The sequence below is a fragment of the Semicossyphus pulcher genome, unplaced genomic scaffold, assembly GCF_022749685.1.
Source record: "Semicossyphus pulcher isolate SPU_LCO1_2020_fin unplaced genomic scaffold, fSemPul1.0.p SCAF_8, whole genome shotgun sequence".
Classification (NCBI taxonomy): Eukaryota; Metazoa; Chordata; class Actinopteri; order Labriformes; family Labridae; genus Semicossyphus; species Semicossyphus pulcher.
Window position 1 is genome coordinate 22,377,735 of NW_027211759.1, and position 21,853 is coordinate 22,399,587.

At 46.3% G+C, this 21,853-nt stretch overlaps 1 protein-coding gene across 5 annotated transcripts in view; it reads left to right on the forward strand.

Moving 5' to 3' along the window:
* dusp8a (dual specificity phosphatase 8a) overlaps window positions 1-21,853 on the forward strand; it is a 44,434-nt gene that overhangs the window by 16,000 nt on the left and 6,581 nt on the right. For 4 of the 5 annotated variants that reach the window (XM_069685692.1, XM_069685694.1, XM_069685695.1 and 1 more), the window contains exon 3: window positions 1,352-1,490. In XM_069685692.1, coding sequence (XP_069541793.1) covers window positions 1,352-1,490 — 139 coding nt within the window. Of the gene's footprint in view, window positions 1-1,351; window positions 1,491-17,692; window positions 18,464-21,853 lie in introns of those variants that run through there. The other variant, XM_069685697.1, reaches the window with a different exon arrangement.

Consider the following 21,853-nt stretch of genomic DNA (forward strand, 5'->3'; position numbering starts at 1 on the left):
ACCTACGTTAAACTTAACCTAAACAGTGAACATCCAAAATCTCTGTGCATCACTTATGATCCAAGCGACAGATCAGACTTTCTTTAATGCTGTTATGTCAGCGTTGGTGCATCGGGCGGTGCTGATTCGGGTTTCACTGGACTAGAGTTACGTATAACCAGGTCAGCCCGGCACTGTGCTACAACTGCAGAAACATCATCAGGCACACTCTATGCACACTGTGTAGCTGTGTATACCATGAGCACCAGCCTTTTAGCATACAAGGAGTGAAGAAGGGAACTGTAGGCACACTTAGAGTGCAGTTTTGCCTGTTGGCTAGCAGCTATTCAATGTAACATTTCAACAGAGGATGTTGTGTGTGTGTGTGTGTGTGTTGTGGTAAACAAAAGAAATGCGGTGGGTTGTCACTGTTAATCCTCGCCCCCCCTCTGTCTTGTTTCTCCTTCATCACCCTCCCTTTTCTCTCGCCTCAGTTTCCTCTTTTTCCCTTCCTTTTCCTCCTGCATCTTTCTCCATCTCGTCTCCATCCTCCTCTCCCCCCACCACTCCACTACCCCTCCCATCCACTCGCCCTCCATCCTCCTCCCCCTCTCCTCTCCTGTCCAGTAGCAGTTCAATGATGCAGTGATTCATAGCTGCAGTAGGCGCTGCCTGATGGTCATGTGACCAAAGCCTGCCTGACAACATGGGGAACAACACAGCCTGGCTGCTGTGTGTGTGCGCGGTCCCATGCTCACTCTCTCTATACAAACACACACAGACACACTCTCACACACAGTCACCTCTCATCATTCTCACAGCATCTCGCTGATGCATTTATGGATGTCCGCACCCTTCGCAACATACCCAGCTTTTATGATTTTACTGATATTGCCTCCCATTACAGCAAACAACCCTCTCAGCAGTCTCTGCACCGTAAATACAGTCACAGCTGCACAATGCAACACTCAGCCCTCGTGCATTATTCATAATGCTGCATCCTCATAACTTCATAACTAACTCCACAATCACCTGTAGTTCATCCTGCTTACTGTGCAGACAGTGGCATAGAGAAGCATAACTCCTAGAGGTGTGTGCGTGAGTTCAATTTGGTTTGCTTATTGCTGCTTCCTGGTGTGTATGAGGGCAGCAGAGTGGCCAAGAAAGTAGAAAGGAAATACTCCTTCTTTTTTAATGTACAAAACTGTTATGTGTTCTCAATTACACCATCCAGTATGACTTTTACGTTCGTATAATTCCCGTCATATTAATCCTTTCTTCCTTGTTGGCACAGGATGCGTCTCATTCTTTCCCACTGCAGCTCTGTAAATTAACTCTCCTCTCTCTTCCTTGTTGTTTACTCTTTGTGCAGGTGGAGCTGGGCAGGAAGCAGGAAGTGGTGGTTTACGACCAGAGTTCCAAAGAGGCGGGGCACCTGTCCAAAGACGGCTTCGTGCACATTCTCATGGGGAAGCTGGAGGGCACCTTCCACAAAGTCTCCCTGCTCACAGGTATGAGCGTGTGTGGAGAGTGATGAGGGCTCTTTTTATTTATGTATGAACAAAATAAGTTTTTATTGATCTGTTATAATTGTATTGATTTTATTATTATTTCTAAAATGCATCATCTACTTCTTGTTGTACAGCAGACAGGTGAGCCTCATCATACTCCCCTGACAGTTTTCAGTGTAGTTGCACAGTTTGGTCAGCAGATGTCACTCATGAGCACAACAACTCCTCACATTACACCAGTTGTTCCTCTTTTCTTTACTGGTAGTGCTCAGACTTTTACAGGTAACTGTGCAGCTAGAAACAGGAGGAGGGTGTATAAAACCCCCCTCTGATGACTCTTTGATGTTTAAGCTCCCCTGCAGTCATTCTCCCACCCAGCATCACTGAAATAAAGCTGAAGCTTAACTTCAATCCTCTGGCCTTATTTACTGCAGTTATTATCCTGTCATAGTGTCCACTAAGCACACTAAGACTTATAATTGAGCCCCGGCAAGACTGTTAATAGCCTCGTTGAGTTAATAACCTCTCGATTGCGGTGGCTGCAGCTTTTTAACAGACGACATTACGCACACATCCACCAGCAGAGGCTTACGAGCCCGTCCCAAATGTGTCAGTGCAGAAAGGAGAGTGTAATCTGCCTCAGTCAGGATTGGGAATGAGACGGCAGAGGCGCACCGCTCGGTTAAATCTCCGCTCTCCTCTTTACATCCCTTCATCCCCATTCTTCTTCTCCTCCTCACTCAGCTCTCTCGCTCCGCTGGGAGATAAGCGCTTTTTCATGAGTCATTCATAGATGCTGAGGATTGCCTGAAAGCACCCGGGCTCCATAATTAGTCACAGAGATGTACGGAGCACATGCTTAGGATGGGCACATCCACATAAAGACTGTATGCACACACACACACACAGCCATGTTTGATTTCACACACAAAGCCAGGATTTTCCTCCTCAGCTTTTTTGATCACACATCATACCCCCGTCTTAACGAAAGACCCCCTGTCAGCGACTCCCTCCTCGTCCTCTTTATCCGTCTCCTCGGCTCCCTCTCGATATATTTCTTCAGGAGAGAGAAAAAAAGAGAAATCTCACTTCTACCATTTCTGTCCCCTCTGCTTTTCTGCTGTTTCCACGACAACAGTGGCAGAGAATATTCCCCAGAAGGGCTCAGCCAATGGCGTTGGCTGTTGTTTGGGTGCACGTAATATCGGGGTCAGTGGAGCTAGCAGCCTATGTCTGTGCATACTTGATGTTTACGTGTGTGTGCGTGCAGGGGGGCGTTGGGTGAACACGTATGCTTACTTGCATTATATCATGTGAACTCTGCAGGATGTGTGTGTGTGTGAGTGTGTGTATGTGTGTGGCAAAGGAAGCTGCAGAGATTGCATGAGAGAGATACATGAGAGACTAATATGGGGAAACGGTTGCCATGGGAATTTGTAAAGGCTTTTTGAATGCTGCTTCTTAAATTACCAAGATATTATGCTTATTTGAAAACCGATGAAAAAGATCATGAGTTTCAGTTCTTTGTGCAGCCTGTGTGTCAGTGTATGTTGACAGCAGGGACACAGGTACCAAGCAAGCTCAAAGGTCACAGGGTCATGCTCTTAGGGTCTCCTTACTAGGGCTGGGGCGACTCGTCGACGTAATCGAGCCTCAAACGTATTGAACTAAGCCCTGGTTCGATGTTAAATATAAGCTTTACTTTCTCTCTGCTCACTCTGCCGCTCTCTCTCTCGTACTTGCTCGACCACTCACTCAAAGCCACTTCACGACACAAGTTACAACAAGAGGAGAGGAGAGATGCGTTCAGGTCCAGTTGGGAAAAACTCAAACTCGATCTTTTAATAGAGAGCGGGGGATAAAGGCCTCTGCAGTACCTTCTCAAATATTGTTGATTTATGTTGATGACTGTTGTTTCATTAGCTCACCCTACTTGTTTCGAGTAAGTACCTAGGTAAAAATAGTGATTCTCCAGTTCAGGGAAAGAGTTCCAATGACATACAGCGATTAAATTAATCTGTGTCAGAGCAATCCTTTTGAATTTGAGGTCCAGCATTTTTCTGACCTGGCAAATAGTCTATTATTTCTATTATTTATTATGATCTATTAATTTTATCATTATTAAAATCCTCACACAGTGAAATGGGAATTGGAGACAAAAAAAGTAATCTCAAAAAAAATCTTCATCTTTAAATCAATTGATAAATTAGTCGATAGATTAATCGATAAAAAAATAATGTTTAGGTGCAGCCCTACTCCACACACCAGCCATCTCAAGCACACGAGGACAGTATTTGTAGCATTTAGCTGCTGAAACATTCAGGCAGCTTCTGAATTGTATTAGCTTCAGCTGATTTATCGTAGAAGTTCGGGCCAAAAATGTCGGAACAGTTTGTTCTTCCAGATTCTAAAATCAGAGGATTTGCTGCTTTTGTCTGTTTTCTATTGTTGTAAATTTGATATATTTGAGTTTCAGGGTTTTATTGGCAGTTTAAAGACGTCATTGGGGGATCTTTTCTCCCCCCCTCACATGCACGTAGATACAAGGTGTAATCCTCTCTCTCTCTCTCTCTCTCTCCCCCTAATTCCTTCACCTACCCCCTCCTGCCCCTCTACTGAACCTCTGATATATGATGCTTATAAATTCAACGATGACCTCATATCTGATCGGTGACTTACTTTCAGCCTCACGTGCAGTATGCACACACACACACACTGTACACACCGTAACATTGCTGCAAATGAAGCGAGGGGTAATGTGGGTGGGATGGTCAGATAAGCGAGATGAAAGGCAGAAGAAGAATCCATAAATGGGATGGACAGGGTGAATAAAAGTATAATTACTGAGCCTGATGTCTGGGGGGAAGAGGATTTTCTGCCTTAACTGTTACTTATGCAGAAGCTTGCCAGAGGGAGATTAGGGCACAGTCTTGTAGAAGCACACGTATCTAAAGTGGGATTATTTTTTTCATATTATAAAGCTACATTTTTTCCATAATCGAAGGGAATTGATTGCGGGAAAGATTTGGCATCTATGCTGCGTGCTTGAATGACATGTTACGCAACCAAAGTGCACGTACAGGGAGGCTATTGATCCCTCTTCTGTTTCTGTCGTTCGCTAAATAATCAATAACTCAGGGTCAGAACGCACACCACTTCCTACATGAGGGTGATGTCATGGAGCAAGCTGTGTCCCAATAGGGCCATTGTGTTTGTGAATGAGACGAGTAATCCGGGGAGCAAAGGACACTTCCCCTGTGTTTAGATTGAAATATATATTTACGCAGGATGTTGGATAATATTTATGTGAACGCCTGCGTTCGCGTGTCCGTGTGTATGTTTGCGTTATTACCTCATCGACTGTGCGAACATGTTTGTGAGAAACACGTCTCTCTGAGGACTGCCGTATTTTTACCACAGCAATGATCTCATCCGGTTGGAGCTCATGCTGATGTGTGTTGCCTTTTTCAGAGTTCTGACTTTGTGCGTGTGTGTTATAGAAGAGGAGAGGATCGCTCCGTTGGAGCCAGCTGCCTCCCCAGCGGGTCTAAAGTTTGCGTGTTTCCCACCAATCTGCAGCACACGGCCAAACCAAAGACAACACCGCCAGCTAGTGTGTAGCTAGGTGGTATGTTAGGAGATGCCAACTGCGTAGCTGTGTCATGCATCACATCGGCTCTGATGTAGGCCTGCCAGGATGAAATGTTTTGATGTCGGCCTGTGAACCTCATGTTCTAGTTTTAGCACAAGAGGCTGCAGAGAAAGAGAGAACAGAGAGAGAACAATACTCAGAAAAGGAAACCAGAGAGTGCACTCCTGTTCTACAGATGAATTGGAGGATGATTTCAAGAGGATGAGAGGCGGTGATAAAAATGACAATGCATTTTATTCCTAGTGCAACACAGAGAAGTGATAGAAAGAGCTGACAGGAAACAGAGAGACAGGTCATGAAAGAGGAAATGAAGGTGTACAGACAGGGATGCAGATTTGCAGGTGCATGTTTTAATCCATCTAACGTGTATATGTATGTATGTGTGTGTGTGTGTGTGTGAGAGGTTTGCAGATGTGCAAGTCTGCTCCTAATCTTCCCTAGCACCATCTGCCAGTGTTTTTCGTGGGATTACTAAAGCGTCACACGACCGGGTCAAAGAGAGGGAGCGAAAGGAGAGAAAAGGGACACAAAAGGATGAGGGCACGTGCCGGATGTGTCTCAATTCTCTGCACAGGGGAGACTCAGAGGGTAGCGAGTACCTGACATACAAGCATAGCTTAATCTTAGGGAAGCTAGATATTGGAACATTGTTTTTGTACGTTTTATTACCGGATGTGACGTAACAGAAGGGAGTTCCGCCGCTTAATGACGGGTTTAACATTAATAAATATGCATCTAAATGCCTGCCTTGTCATTGAAGATGAAGAAATTGTTCATTCATATGCATACGACGCACAACAGGCCTATAATTATGAGCCTGTTAGGCATCAAAGAGACCAGGAACAGGTCAGCATGAGGAGAAATAACAGCCACAGGAGTGACATTGAGCTGTAGTGCAGCGAGAACCAGTGGAGAACTGGGCAGGTGTCGTGATGAGTGAGCATACCAAAGGCTATAACAGATAACGAGTTGTAGCCAGTGGGAGCATGAATACTTACCCATTACAGTTGCTAATGGGCGAGCTTGTATCAGTTGTATTTACCTTCTATAACAGCAAATCCGCGCTACGTTTTACGGTGCCACAGCGTTGTGTGAGAGACAGAGAGGGAGAGAGAGCGATGACAGTTTCCTCATACTTTGCTTAGTAGGTGCTTGTGTGTCCTGTCCCGAAGTCCCGTCTCTTCACCTGCACTAAACACACCCGGGCACGAAAGCTTGCTTTTTGTGAAATATGAGAATTTCCTGCATTTGTATGTTTTTTTGATTGTAATTAGCGTTTTAAAGACAATTTAAAGACATCTGTTTTCCTACACTTGTAGAATAAATCATTTATCAATTTTCATTCAAAAATGAAACTCTAATGAAAGTGGTGTTGGTTGCAGAACCACCTATTCACCAGTCAAGGTGATTTGTCCATACGATATAATCCAGATAGGTATGTGGATCTGACCTCTGACCTCCACCTGCCCTCCATCAGTTTAACATGCAGGGTGAGATTTAACCTTAGTCACATTCCAGACTACATACTAACCAACCAGGTTTTAAACAGGCAGCTCTGCCTGTCATGATTAAAAGCAACAAACTAAGTATACTTAATTTAAAGTGTACTTGCATACTAACCCACTTTATTTCTGAGATCAGCGTGCTCTTAAAGGTTTCCTCTAAATGCTCACACCTGCAACTCTTTGTCAGTACTTGTTGGCAGCAGCTCTCTCAATTCTCCAAAGTTTGATTGTTATATTATTTCTGGTATAACTGAACTATAGCTCACCATGATGACTAATATGGTAATAATAGCACATAGCATGTAACTGGGACAGTTTGACTGTTAGAGGTTAGCATGCTGACTCCCACGCTGTCAGCCTGCCAGCTCAATGCGAAAGCACACAGGACGAGACACGGCGATGACACACTGATGAGAGGTATTAGGAGATGAAAAGGTGCCTCTCTCTTATTTTCTTTTTGCTCGCTCTCTCTTTCTCCCCTGCACACACTAAAAACACACACACACACACACACAGGAGCTGCTGTGTAGCCCGGGGCTTTGATGAGATCAGGTTAGGGTGTGACTGCACAGACAGAGGTACAAAGGTCAACTCAGTTATGTGTCATTCTCCTGTGCAGTTATACAATGGGGTGGAGGCTCCTGCATGTGTGTGTGTGTGTCTGCGTGTGTGTGCGCGTGTTCATCAGAGAGAAGCTGAAGAAGTGAGGTAATCGTGGGAGGCCTGATCTCACAATGCAGCCGTTCACAGAGACATTCCAAAGAGCTACATAAGGAGGGCTGTTTGTGTCAGTGTGTCCGTGTGTTTGTGTGTGTCTGCGTGCGCACGTCTGCATGAATATGTGCATATGAAGTAGTGCGCAGCGTGCACGAGCATGAGGCAATGTTTGAGAGTGCGCGTGTGAGAAAGGAGAAAGACAAAACAGAAGGAGGAGAGGGCTTTTGAGGAGATGAGGTAATACTCCTCATTTCATCCTGAATGTGGGTCTTCATGTAGGTCCAGTGTGTGTGCAAGTGTTTGGATGGCTACATTTATGTGCATTCATGTGTGTGTCAGTCATAGTGTGTGTGTGGTCGTGAGCTCATTCAGCGAGACAGGCCGTCATGCTGACCTTTGCTGAAAGTCTTGCTTTATGGTTTTTTTCTTCTTCTCCTGGAGCCCAGCAGGAAGTCTCCACATCCTCTGATGCAGAGTCCAAAACAAGCACACTCACATGCATACCTGCATGCACACCTGCATTAAAGTGCAAGTGTGTGCAGGATGCTCCAACACGCACGGATCATCATTTTATGTGATGAGGACCTGCAACAAAGAAAGTATCATTTTGTTGCTGTTCTTTTTTCACAAAAGGTGGCTCTAAGGTGCAGCTTGCATCTGCAGTCGCTGCCAACAGCGCCATCTCAAGTCCTTTTATGGTCAAACAGGAAGACGATGTTTAAGTGGCATTTATTTACCACCTGGTGCCTGCAGGTGTGTTGTGATTGGCCGCAGTGCAGGTCAGAGAGGTTGCATATTTAATGTGTGCCTGAGGTCTGTGTTTTCCCCTCCTCCATCCTTCGTCTTTCCTCTCTCCCCCTTCTCTTAACCTCCTAACCTGCCCTCTCTGCACCTTCTTGCCCCTCTCTCTCCCTCCATCTGACCCCTCTCCATTACGCCGTTGGGAGCTCCAGCAGATCAATGATTTCATTGAGAAGCAGCCAGAGGTGCCATTAGGAGGTGAGCTCACCTTCCCCGGGGAGATCCGACACATTATTCTCAATGACCTCGCCTTCCTCTCCATCCCTCCTTCCTTCTCTCCTTGAACCCCTTTACCTTCCCCCCTTCTATTTCTCCCCTCCTCCTCCTCTTCCCTCTCTCCTCTCTTCTGTTTCACAGTGCTGAGAACAGAGCTCTATTTTTAGGCCCAGACTCCTGCGGTCGTCACATCTGGCGCCAGTGGCCTCAGTGCTCTCACCCCGGCCTGTAGATACACAAACACACAGGGGCACGCACACACACATACACACACACCCATTAACCCCACCCCAGCCAGCACCAAGAGAGCACAAAGGTCAAAGAAAATGGCCTACAAAAATATCTATGACATCACCTCTGTGCTCTGAAAAGCATTGCAGACTATGGAGCTGCACACATGTGACATAATGCTCTGTTTTCTGCACAGCGTCACTCTGCAGGTATGTAATGAGCTCCTTTTTTTAGGCTCACACCTTGAAGAGGTTTTGTGCAAATGCTTAACTCGCTCACACCCCTGTAAGAGAGCGAATGCATGCACATATGGTCAGACTCACACACACATAATACGGTAACAGGGCCCAGAGGAGGCCTGTGCCGAGTCGAGTTTTATGTAACAATGTTCTGTTTCTGCCAGTGTTCTCACCCCCTCCCTCGTCCGTCTCATTGGCCTCACATGATGAGCTTGATGTCATTTTCCCCTTCTTTCCCTCAAAACCGGAGAACAAAAACAGGCCAGCGTTTGTGTGTGTGTGCACGCACGATGGTGTGTGTGTGTTTATGTGTGTGTGTTTATGTGAGCCGTTGCCAAAATGTTTCCACCATGACGTGATCTCACTGCTCTGCTCGCCTCCTGCTCCTCTTCCCCTTTCTCCTCCATCACTCAGAGTCCCTCGCTGGCTCAGAGGGGCCACACACACACACATGCACACATACACACACACATACTTCTATGTATGTAATGTAGTGTGCAAAGTAGAAGAGAGACATGTTCTCCCACATGCATGCATAGGAGATGTGCATATATATTCTAAGAAGCGCAGATAAAGATTAGAGCGTAAGACGTCAGCACACACAAACAAATGTTTATGTTCATCTCTTTATTATAGGCAAACATGATAAACAACATGTAGTATTATGTCCTCAAACTTGCATATACATTTGACCATAACATAAAAGTAATAATCTCAAAGATTTTCATGTAAATAAATGTCTGTTAAGTCACTATCTATCGGCGAATGAGGTAACACAATGGTGATTGAGCCTATGGCCCACTGATGAAAGCCTTTGCATTTGCAGTATTACACACTGGGTGTCTGTGTCGACATTCACAGAAAAAATCACAAGCAGCGCCCAGTTAGTGACGCGTTTTCCATCACTAAGCAGTGGTTGGTCTGTCAGAGAGGGTAGGCGGAACTAAGCGGCTGTTTTTCCGCTCTCTGCAAGTGTTGTGAGTAAACAGTAATCTACTATGGCTGAACAAACAAAGAAGAAATCGATGACTACAGATACAACTTCAAAAATAAGTAACAAAATCGAAGCTCAGATGAAGGCAAACAGTCTAAAAAGGAAAGAAAATCAAGTGTTACAACTGTGACATCCGGAGCCAACCACAGACGTCTGAATATGTGGAAGGTGTACTCCCGCAATTGCCGTTTATTGCCATAAGGTGCCGCTAAAGAGAACAAAACTGAAATCTTGGAGATTTTATCTTTAAATTCTCTTTAAAGAAGAAAAGAAAGTCTTAATTATGTTGCATAATTCCCTGAAAAGGCATTGTATGTGCATTGTTTTAAATAAAGTTTTAAGAAAAACTTTGAAAAAGATAAAGATAAAAGTTTAATTCTGTGTGGTAGAGCTCATGATTTATGCACTGCCTGTTATATCAGTATACAAACATAGATGGTGTCTCGCGGGCACTTGCAGACATTGATTACCTTCAATTGAAACCTTTGTTTTTCCCCTCACAGAATGCACTCTGCCTGTTTTATAATGTGTAAAGCCTGTGAAGAAGCCTGTGGGACAGTGTTTGTACCACAATGCCCTAAATACTTGTACCGTGGTTGTTTAAACTGCTTTGTGTATACAGTCCATTCACAGTGCATACCTTCTGCCTCCTGCTGCATTTCAAATCTATCTCGAGGCCTTTTGAACATCCCAGCCCGGCCCTGTAATGCCTTCATCCAGCATGGAATAAAAATAGTTTGTTTAAACTGTTACCTAGGCAGTGTCAACACATCAGGTCAACAGGAGCTGAAGCTGAACAGCGCGCTAACCCAGGCCGGTTGTCTCCGCGCTACGCCCCCATCAGCACCTCATAACTCCGACCTCACCGTGAATCCAGGCCAAGTTCGGCAAAGTTTGGTTGCTGCGCCATCAGTTCACCACTGCAGCTTTCATTCTGATGACTGGCACACATGTGGAGTGGAAATTTCCAAAGACAGAAGAAAAAGGAAAGGAGTGGCTAAGAATGATGCTAGTTTATCCGACCCCTAGCTGGCCTGCATCCACCAGATTCCATTCATGCTCGGACTGCCCACTGCCGGTCCTGTCGTAGCGTCATACCCTGGAACAATGGTGGATTCCTGTTTATCACCGTGCTGACTTTGATGCTCTTTATCTCTGGCATGCCGCAGCGCTGCTTCCTTATTTACCTTATTGGTTGCCGTGTTTTCTTCCAGCAGTTTTTAACAAATTTAGACTACACCTCCGCCTTTTGGATAACGTTGTATTCCTTGGCAGCCTTTCATGTGTGTTACAGTATAAGAAAACCTGCTTTAAATGTGCAGTTTGCTAATAATTTCCCAAAAAAGATTTTTCTTTCCAGGCTCATCGGAGCAGGATTAGACTGGTTGTTTGTAGCAGAGCGGAGAGTTTAACTTCTCGGCGGTTTGACACTTTTCCTGGTATGTACACAGACGTGTACCAGAGGGGTTATTACTGTAAATACGTGCTGACCACACACAAACTTTCTGCTCAACCTCTGGGGCTGCTGCTGCTGCTTCCTGATAGAGGCTTGAGATTTTCCCATTGCCATGGAAACAGGCTAATTTTGGCGTTCCAGTCAGGCTCCAGATTGAGGAATGCTGCAGTTTGTGATCATTCCCGTTCCTCCTGATAACTCCCATCTCTGCTCGCACAAACACACACATAAACACACACAGCCTACAGAGAGGCCACTTCCCCTTCTGTTGTATAACTATTTCCTGTTTCTGATAAAGTGACATCAGGGCTCCCCGGGGTGTCAGATGGAGACGCCCAGGCATGTATATATACAAATATGTGTCATTAGTGTTTTAAAAAAGCTCCAATCATCAGCTTTATAAATAATTTTGAGGCTTCATTAAGGCGTTGGCAGGGCGCAAGTTGAAACAGCTTGCCCAGTTCCTCTCACGGCATGGCGTCATTCCTTCTCTATTGTTCCTCTGGAGCTGGTGGAGTGATGTCACTGCAGCGCTGTGGATGTGACACACACACCCACACGCAGTCTCCAGGCCTTGTAATGGCAGGAAAGCCAGGCCTTACCGCGGGTGTTGCGATAGCCTGCTGTTGTCACCACGTCCTGTACGCCCTAACTCAGTCTCCAGGGTGCAACGCCTTATATGCACGTCTGTGTGTAAGAGGGCACTGCCGAGTGATTAATGTGCGCACTTTGTTGGAATTAATGTGCAGAGTTGTATGTTATATTCTACTCCCAAACTCAGTGACTCGTTAAGTGTGTTATCTCTCTGGAACATCAGCAGAAGTTTCCATTTCCGTTCAGAAAAAGTTTTTTCCCCTGATGTGTATTTTTCAATCATGTCACGCTTTTCACTGTGAGTCATGCTGCGTGTGCTGATGAGATAATCGGAGTTTCTTGTAAGAGCAAACTTATTATACAACTCAAAATCAGACACTCTTTACACTCCGACACTGAGCTAATGGTGAGACAGGTAGACAAGAGGCTTGTAGACACAAAGGCGTGCGTGCGTGTGTGTGTGTGTGTGTGTGTGAGGAACCAGATGGCGTGGCTTCCAGCGCTGGTGTCAGGACAGTGAGTCTGTCAGCCCTGCCTGCTGCGCTGAGAGGAGCTAATTAACACTGAACTGATCTGAAACCTGCCTGTCAATCTGCATGTAGTCGCAGTACCAGCTAATTAAAAACAAACTGATCCGCTGCCAGCCTCTGTCTGTCGGAGCACCACAGTTATTACGCTGCCACCTCGTGTGTGTGTGTGTGTGTGTGTGTGTTTGTGTGTGTGTGTGTGTGTGTGTGTGATTGCCTCCAAGTGCTGCAAGGAAACCCTGTGCATCCCAGCTCAGCACATTAGCATTTAGAATGAAATAACCATCCGTAATGCTCAAGTGAACCTGTGTAGACAAACTCACCTCTTGGGAAATCAGACGAGATCAGAGCCCGCACGCACACACACGTTCCTTATCTTCTCATTCCTGCAGACTGATGTGGATGCTCCCTGCACATATTTAGCCTTTATCCTCACACACACACTCATGCATCACTGATCTATATGCAACCTCTGAAAACAGCTGTTAGCCGTCTCACTCTCGGCTAAAATTAACATTCATTTTACACACTCACACTTCACACAAAGCCAATGCACCTTTGTATGCATACTGTAAGCACATGCCTGCAGAGGCATATACTGAGGCTTACTGTACCCCTTTTCTCTCCACACACACACACTTCGCTGAGCGTCTCCTACTGGGAATTTTAAGTAGTTCATCTGGTTTATGAGGGCCCGTCTGGTCCTGAAAGCCCCCCTCGGTGTGTTTGATAGCTTACCCTCGTCTCTGTTTTGTGTGTGTGTGTGTGCGTTTGTGTAAACTAATTTCCAGCCAGCGAGATAGATTTACTGGTGCAGTAGCTCCGGGTGCTGAGCTCCTCCAGGGGGTTAAGTTGTGTGGAGGGCAGGGGGTCTGCAGCATGACTGATGCGTGCAGGCCTCCCCCCCTGCGGGCTGCACAGATAGAGATGAAACTACCTCATGCATGAGCACACACATGCAGGCCTGCTCTTAACATGTAAGACGCACTTCCCCTTCATCTTCCTCTGGTTCCTTCCTCGTTCTTACCTCCTCAGCGTTTCTCGATGATGTCATCAGCGCTCGCTATCTGTCGGGATAATAAAAGGGGGTGGGACTGTACTTTATGAAATTCTTATTCAATACTTTTTTCATTCCTTACTTTTGAAATATTAGCGTATATAAGATTTTTTTTCTGTCTATAAAACAAAAAAGAAATTTCAGTCCAATACAGAATCTCTAACACACACACACACACACACACACACACACACACGACCCACTGCACCACTAATGCCCCTTTGCGATATGACCGCATTATTTCAGCTACCATCTCCCTATGGATTCAAACACCCCCTCCCAATTACTTCCAGCACCCCCACCTACCTACACCCCCCCCCCCCCTCCTCCTGCACCTCCCTCACCCTCAATTGCTCCATCCATCCTCCCCTCTCTCCTCCCTTGGTGACTACCTCACCCCCCAGGCATGGCAGCTGTGTTCTCCTGTAAGGCATTACATCACTGCAAGAGCAGTCTTGTTACTGATCCCCTGACAACCAGCACTATCAACACACATACACACACCACTACACACATGCACGCACGCACACACACACACACTTGTGCACAGGCACATATGCTTGTGTTTACACATATCAGAGCCAATAACTGTCCACTCTGTCCCTCACCCCTGCAGCTATGTCCTCTCTGTCTTCCTTTCACCTTGCTCTGTTCATCCCCCTAACACTTGTTCACACACACACACACACACACACACACGAAGATGAACTCAGAAACACGTTAACTCACAGCCTTCATCACCCTAACCTGCCCTATCCGGAAGATGACGTCTCTCTTTCCCATGATATCCTGACAGATGATCTGAGGTGTAAGATGGCGCTCCTGTCGCTGCCTGTCTCAGCGCGGAGAGGAGTGGGCACAGGCGCTGACAAGATAAATGAAAAATATTGTATTTATATTATGATGTTAGTAGTTAGAACAATCTTTGATGATAGATGTTTTACATAGAATATAAATCTAAATGGAATAATGGTCTTCATCGGTCATTTTAGAGTCACATTTAGTGAAAATTAGGTCAGTTTTTTAAAACCTGTAGAGTTTTTATTTTTAGAAACAACATTTCACAGATAGCAATCATTAACTTAGTTTGTAACCAAAGGAATTATAGTTACACAACTCACAGCAGTGAAACAGAAACGTTAAATAATTAAATAAAGAAATCAATAGAAAAATAAATAAATATAAAAACAGATATGAGTTGAAGTCTGCAAAAGTCTGCATAATATTATATTTAAGAGAAAATAAAGAAAGTGATCCAGGACAGAAAAACACACAATATAGAGGAAAAAATTGGTTAATAATGTACAAATACTTGATATGAAATAAAGTGCAGTAAGAACTGCAGTCAAAGTGTCAGAGTGAAGACAACTTCCAGGTCACACCTGTCAGTTTGCTGTGCCATTACTTAAAGGGCCAGTTCACCGATTTTCTACCTCAGTCCTATCATGCTATTATGGGGAGCTAATGCCGTTATGGTAGGAAAATAATGCAATTTGGCTCTGTGCCTTTGGAGGACGCTATCCGCTTCTCCAGTGGGTCCTGGAAAACCTCCTCCAGACTATGTAAAACATGTCATCTGGCGGAGGCCAGGGAGCTACACTACACTTCCTCAATCTAGGTCGCCCGCCTCCGATGTCATGTCTCGTTCAGAATCATCAGGTTTGAAATGAAGACTGCGGACCTGAAGTTTTTCTAGACGATCCACCGGTATATTCTCGTCGAATTTTGGATTCTGTACCGCTCTGAGCCATCGCCTGCAGCGATCAATGTCGTTGACTAGAAAACAGTAGTATTTCACTCCAGCGTCTCTCGCTGGGCCGTTCCTTTCAGAGGGAGGGGCGCAATGCACGCTGGGTGTTGTAGGAATGTAGAATGGGCGAAAACACAAGCTGTTTGTACAACTTTCAAGTAATATTGCTTCTATCGATTACAGAGGACGCCAGCTTTGACTGACAGCGGCTTTTTCCAGGGGAGAATTGCGCCTTTAAACACATAATGTATTTACATTCACAAACTGGATCAATCAGGTGCAGATAAAGTCTTTCATGTGTTCATCTACCATCTAGTTCCTGTTTGCAGCGTTCACAAACACCTCGTCGTTTCCAGTTCAGAGCGGCTGCAGCATGTTGTTCAGCTCTCTGAGGCCCCTTTGGCCTTTACACACCTTCTCTCCTTCTGACTTACACCGCTATCTTATACACTCATCTCCACTTCTCCTCCTGTCTGTTTTGGCTGCTCTCTACGTGTGTGTATGTGTGTGTACACTGAGCGTTGTCCCGGTAACAACCCCTCCACCATAAAAGCACGCTCTAAATCTAAGAGATGTCAGAGGAGGGGGGTGCCCAGAGTGACCGTCCTGGCTATTTCGGTCGCAGCGGGGCACATGTGCCGTCAATAAAAAAGGCCTGACTGTCATTTATAGCGACTTGGCTGTTATTCTCTAATTAACACACCTGCTATTCTGAGCCTTGTTACCCTGCTGAGGAGGAGGGGGGGGAGGGGGGTGTACAGGGAGGGGGAGGGAGGGTGTTTGCTGACCATTAAAACATCAGCGGCTACTTTGCCTTGTTGTTGCTGGCGTCCACCGCTGTGGGTTCGCAGGTGTTAGGAAGTCGTGCGTTTCAAAAGCTGCTTTTACAGCCAGAAAAAAAAAACAAAGGTGTGGATTCAGAGTTGTGTTTGAATTGTAGTGACCCCAGCTGACCACTGTGGAGTGCCACACCTGCTCCGACCAGCTGCAGATAAGGGGAAAAGTGTTGCTCTTGGTTCGCCATCCTCCCAAAAACCAACGTCTGTCTGCATTTTTCACAAAGCTCATCATCGCCAAGTGACCTATTTCCTGCTCCGCTCCCTCTCTCAGTGACCCGCGGTCGAACAGAGGGTGACGTAAGGCTGTTCTCACCCGTGTGTGATCATTCAGGGGTCTGCAGTGATGAGATGAGGTCAGTCAGTCAGCATGCAGCTGGCCCCCCTCACTGCACATCTTGTATAAGCTTATTTGCCCCTTTTTTTGAAAGTGGGCGATGACTTAATGTATCTGAGGCCCCTCTGACCTGGTTTGAATGTGATCAGAGCGCCGTGCTGTCTCAACCTGAGACTGTGCAGACAGTCAGAGAGATGTATGACTGACCTACTGACACCAGGCGCCCTTTTAATGAATCTGAGCTACTTATTCCTAACAAAAGTTTGGATGACAGACGCTTAAATGTTAGTGTTTTTAGTTGTGCAGCGCTCTACTTGCATATAAATGAGTTAACTCTGAGTTCACATCGCGTCTCCTCCAGCGGTTATATCGAGTCCTGAGCCTCTTTGTTTCCATAGCCGGACTTGCGGCCTACATGTTTGTCATTCCATAGTAAAGTACCAGGAGTCTGTGGCCTGTCAAACCGATGATGGCTGCCGACCACAAGCTTGTTTGGTCTTCTCATCACCTCTAGTCTTTGTCTGCTTTTGTTCTTTTTCTTTTCTCTCCTCTTGCCTTCTCTGCAGCTTCCTCCTCCTCTCACTTCCTCCTCAAACAGTGCCGAAACAGAGGCGCGTTAGACATGAACCAGCGCAGGAAACACGGTGAAGGCTCACACATTCCCTCACCATCAGACAAGTCAGCTTTCAGCACACTGACACCGTCTTAATCCCCCCTGCACTGTGTGAAGCTACAGTACATTTAAGGCAATCAACCTAATCAGATTCTAACTGATACTTTACTTTATTATCTTTATTATCTAATAGGAATTTAATATGGAGACAAAAAGGGCATTAGGAAAGCATCATCCCTCAGCAGATATGCAAACATCATCTCTCATATTCAGAAGCACATTGTCCTGCACACCAACACAAGCCTCTTTCTGTAAGCCAAGCTTTCCCTGTAATCAACAACAGAGTCTATTCAGTCTCGTCGCCGTGTGTAAGTTCCTGCTAACCAGCCCGATAGCTGCGTCTTCGCCTCCATCCTGCCCTGATAGAGTTCTGCTGTACAGCTAGGCCCCTGAGGTGGCCGCATATTTGCTGGGTGAGTAAGGAATGTGGTTACATGCCTTAGACATTAGCTATGACGGAGCTCTGGCTCCACAAGAGAGGGAGGGAGCAAGGGAGGTAGCAGAGGAGGAAGGGAGGGAGGGAGGGAGAGGGGGAGGGAGGGAGGGTAGAGTCTGAGCTCACGGCAAGTGAGCTCATTCACCCCCAGAGCTCGAGGAGAGAGTGCAGCTCCGTCATCCTCTTTGCAGAGAGAGAGAGAGAGAGATAGAAGGAGGAGGGAGGGAGAGGGAGGAGTGTAAGCCAGCGACTGAGCGAATGAGAGGCAGGGAGAGCGGAGCAGCACAACAATAGTGGGCTGCTCTTCTGGCTGTGGACTCACAGAGACAGAGAGAGCGCTCAGAGAGACACACAGACGCTCTGTAACCAGCTGCAGGCAGATTACAGCTGGTCTATACGTACAGACTCACGTTAGTTTGTCCTCTTGCTCTCTGTGGGCGACAGCTCGTCACAAAACCACAGAATCACTGAAGAAGCATTTTAGGAATTTCTGTGGTCGTTGCATTGGATTAAAGTGGACTGGAGGATCCTGTTCACAGACATTGTGGACTAGTTATTTTGTGGCACTAGGTCGGCTCCCTGAGGGACACCGCCTGGACTCTGGAACAGCTGACTGGACCAGATTCGACCTGAGCACCAGCAGGAGTTTTTTTTGTCTACTTTGGATTTTTACACTTAAGACTTGTGGACTCACCTTAATCAGCCCTCTGAGGAGGACACTTCTTGTTGGTTTGTTCTGACGTTGGGCTCGCTCCATCCCTGAAGAAAGGAGCACCAGAACATTTCCGTGTGTGTGTGTGTGTGTGAGAGTGAGACAAGAGTGTGTTCTGGGGGATGCCGCTGGATGTGGTGATTGCCCCAGCGGAGGACTGTTTCTGGCCGGACCTGCAGGACACAGACATGAGGCTGAAGATCAGGGTCCGCCGAATGAAGGAGGGGAGAGAGCTACGAGGTGTGTATCCACCTGGACCCTGAGCAGGAGAAGTGTGTGTGTGTGTGTGTGTGTGTGTTCATGTAAATAAGGGATATGAGAACATCCCTCTCTGGGTAGTAACATGCTGAGGATGTAGGCCTTTGTGTACAGATGTTACAGTGATACATGCTGAAGACAGAAGTTGCTGCTCATTTAGCTGTTGTGTATAAGGGAGCCTCTGATGATGTGTTGTGCACTGCAGATGAGTACAAAGGCACAGTGGGCTCTCAGGTACTGAAGTATTCCAGTCCAGGCGTGCTGCAAATGAAAGATAGATGTGAATTGAATTTTAAAGACGTGCACTGGATCAATGGAGAGATTCGCTGCTACAACAGGCTAAAAGAATACGCCGCTAGCACCCAGCCAAAAAAGCTAATTGTTTTCCCACCTTTTTGTTTGCGCAGTTAATGTGTTTAGAGACACAGAAAGGGAAGAAGGAGGATTAAGAGGATGACATTATGAAAACGAGAAGCAATGAAGAGGAAAGAGAAGCGAGAAAAAGGGCTCAGGGGGGTAAGAATGAGAGCCGTGACCCGCGGTATGACATAGTGCTCATGCTCTCTCAGCCTGTGGTCATTGAGATGTAAAACTGTCACAAAGGCTCTTTCTGTTTCTCTTTCTTCTCCTCTGCTCTTGGCTTTTCTCTCCCTCCTGCTCACTCCCTCCCTCTGCAGAATGGAGTCTTGTGGAGATTGTGTTATCAATATGTGTGCAGTGTGCACTGCAGGTGTTTAACATAACACCTTTCACACAGAGCGATGAGGCAATGCAGAGCCGTGCTGCTGTGGAAGAATCTGTCTTTAAAGCAGCACACTTACATTGCTATTGCACAGAATGTCTATTCAGCACTGCAGATCCGGAGTTGGATCCGTTGGGCCATAAATGAATGGGAATATGAGTGGAAAGTTTGTATGCAAATGTGGATGCTTTGTGCGTATCAGAGCTTATCAGAGAGCCGGTTCAGAGCAGTTAGCACAGCTGCCCTCCACACCTGCCCCTCTTCACACTGTCAGGTGTGTTTCTTTGTGTGTGTGCACATGTGCAGTTTACCCCAAACAGGTTTCCTTGGAGAGCGCGAGCAGTATAAATCACACCTTTTCCGTCAGTAGGTGAAAATAGAAGTGTGTCTGTCGCAGGTTATTTTGAAGTGCTTCAACACGTCTCTGTGGAGACAGACTTGTGAAAGCGTGTTAATTACAGGAGGGTTTATGGTCCTTTAATGCAATCGCACTGTACTGCTGAAGCAGCTTTTGATCCCGCTATCTTTCCACTGAGATAGAGGAACAATAAACAGTTTCACCATCAGCCTCGATGACGTGTTAATCATACAGTCATTCCATGCAGGTCATCGGCAACCTCAGGCCATTGCATGAAGAGCGATGACCTCATCCCAATCGCTCTTCAATGGTCCGTCAATCCACACATTTCTGACAGATGTGGCCCGCTCTAAAACACACACACACTCACACCGCTTCTCCAGGCTGCAGCTCAGCCTTTGTGGATCTGAGTGGGACATGTGTGCAATGATGTCATGTTTGGAGGGTGAGGGATGGTAGGGGGGGGGTTCACATTGAGATGCTAATGTCCCCTCATAGTGGAGGGGACAGCTGGAGGGGCACAGAGGATGGCGTCATGTCTCCCCCGATATGAACCACAGAGGATGGAGGGAGGGATGGAGGGGTGCAGAGTGCTCATTCAGGCAGATCAATGCCCCCAGGCTGTGTGTGTGTGTGTGAATGTACACGCCTGACTTGTGTGTGTGTGTGTGTGCGTCCCTTCTCTATTAACAGACAAGTTAAAGAGGGCAACTGAAAGCTACACAGTCTGAAACGCACACACACACACAGGCTAGCGGGAGGGGGTGAGCCTGTATTGACGAGGCAGTCAATTGTACCAGCAGCAGTGATGTAACAGCAGAGCTCCCCATTAACCAGAAGAGCCAGGCAGGTGTTGTGTGTCTCTGCTCGCCCGCTCAATATCTCCGGGATTCCACTTCCATTCATCTCTCAGCTCTCTGCATCGATTCGCGCCGCAGAAAGACAGAATTTGGTCCTAAAAATATCCTGTAAAAACACAAACTTTTCCTCTTCTTTAGATAAAAACCTGAAGATTTAAACTCAAACATGAATATTAAGTTAGGAAATGACTTAAGAATGAACGACCGCCACTCACAACCAGCGAACAAAGGAGGCCTGAGTGCTCGGCTCTGACAGGGCGAGAGAGGGAAAAAAAGCAGTTGCATAAGTGATGAAGTGGGCAGAGGAAAACGGAAAAAGGAAGTCAGCGCTGGCTAGCTGCGCCGATGGCGACACAGTGCCCTCTTTCCCGGCTGTGTGTGTTTTCTTTCCAACCAAACATTTTCTTTTTCTTCTCATTTTTTTTTTTTTTTTTTACAGCATGTGTTCAGAATTGGGTTAGTCACTTCCCGTCCAAGTCGATTTTTCCAAGAGTTAGAGATACATGAGGTAGTGCTCTACGACAAAGGTGATCGAGTCAGACGAGGATGAAAAGGTTGGATGGGGTTTTTTGTGGCTGATGATCTCATCTCTTCATGTAGGGTTTCCTTTGCGGTAAATGTGTTTCAATTCAGGTTACACTGAAACTGTAGGGTTTTGTTGAACGCACGAAACCACCTGTTGATACAAAATGAGGTTTAATGTAGCGTGTGTTAGCGTCTGCTGATTATCCCGCTGAAGGTGAACTCATCCGTCCCTGTTGACTTTCTGATGTCATCTTTACGGACAGCTGGCCTGGTGCGTGTCACAGGGTATTTTCAGTGACCTCAGTGTGAGTCTACAGCGTGTTTGTGTGTATCTCTTGTGTGCTTAGATTGGAATGGACGGATGTGTCATCCCTGTCTTTTGGAGAATGTGAGGCCATGTCTCCTCGGGGGTTGTGCGTGTGTGCTCTTTTATTCCATCTTTGACAGCAGTCAGGGGGACATGACGGCGAGCCAACTGTCATCAACATCACTGCCCTTCCTCATGGCAACCTTAAGTAGAGTGGGGTCAGGTGACGAGGTGACAATAACACGCTATCTCCATTAGCGGCGGCCGCGTAGAGCTTTGACTACATGGAAGGTGTTTGTAATTGTGTTGACGTAATGTCGCTGTAATGCAATAGGCCTTAAAAAGCAGGCAGGCACACTCAGTCCTGCTCTCTTATCTCTGACTTCAGTCTCCCGTCATGCCAGTAACCCCTTACTCACTCTGCTCGCCGGCCTTCCTGCCGGTTTCATGTTTGTTTTACACGCGATGAGGTCAGATACAGTAATCAGGCTCGTAATTATTAATCCAGACGCACAGGAGATCAAACGGCAAGTATTTTTAGAAGTGTGTTTTCATTCATGAGGTCACTTCCCTTCATACA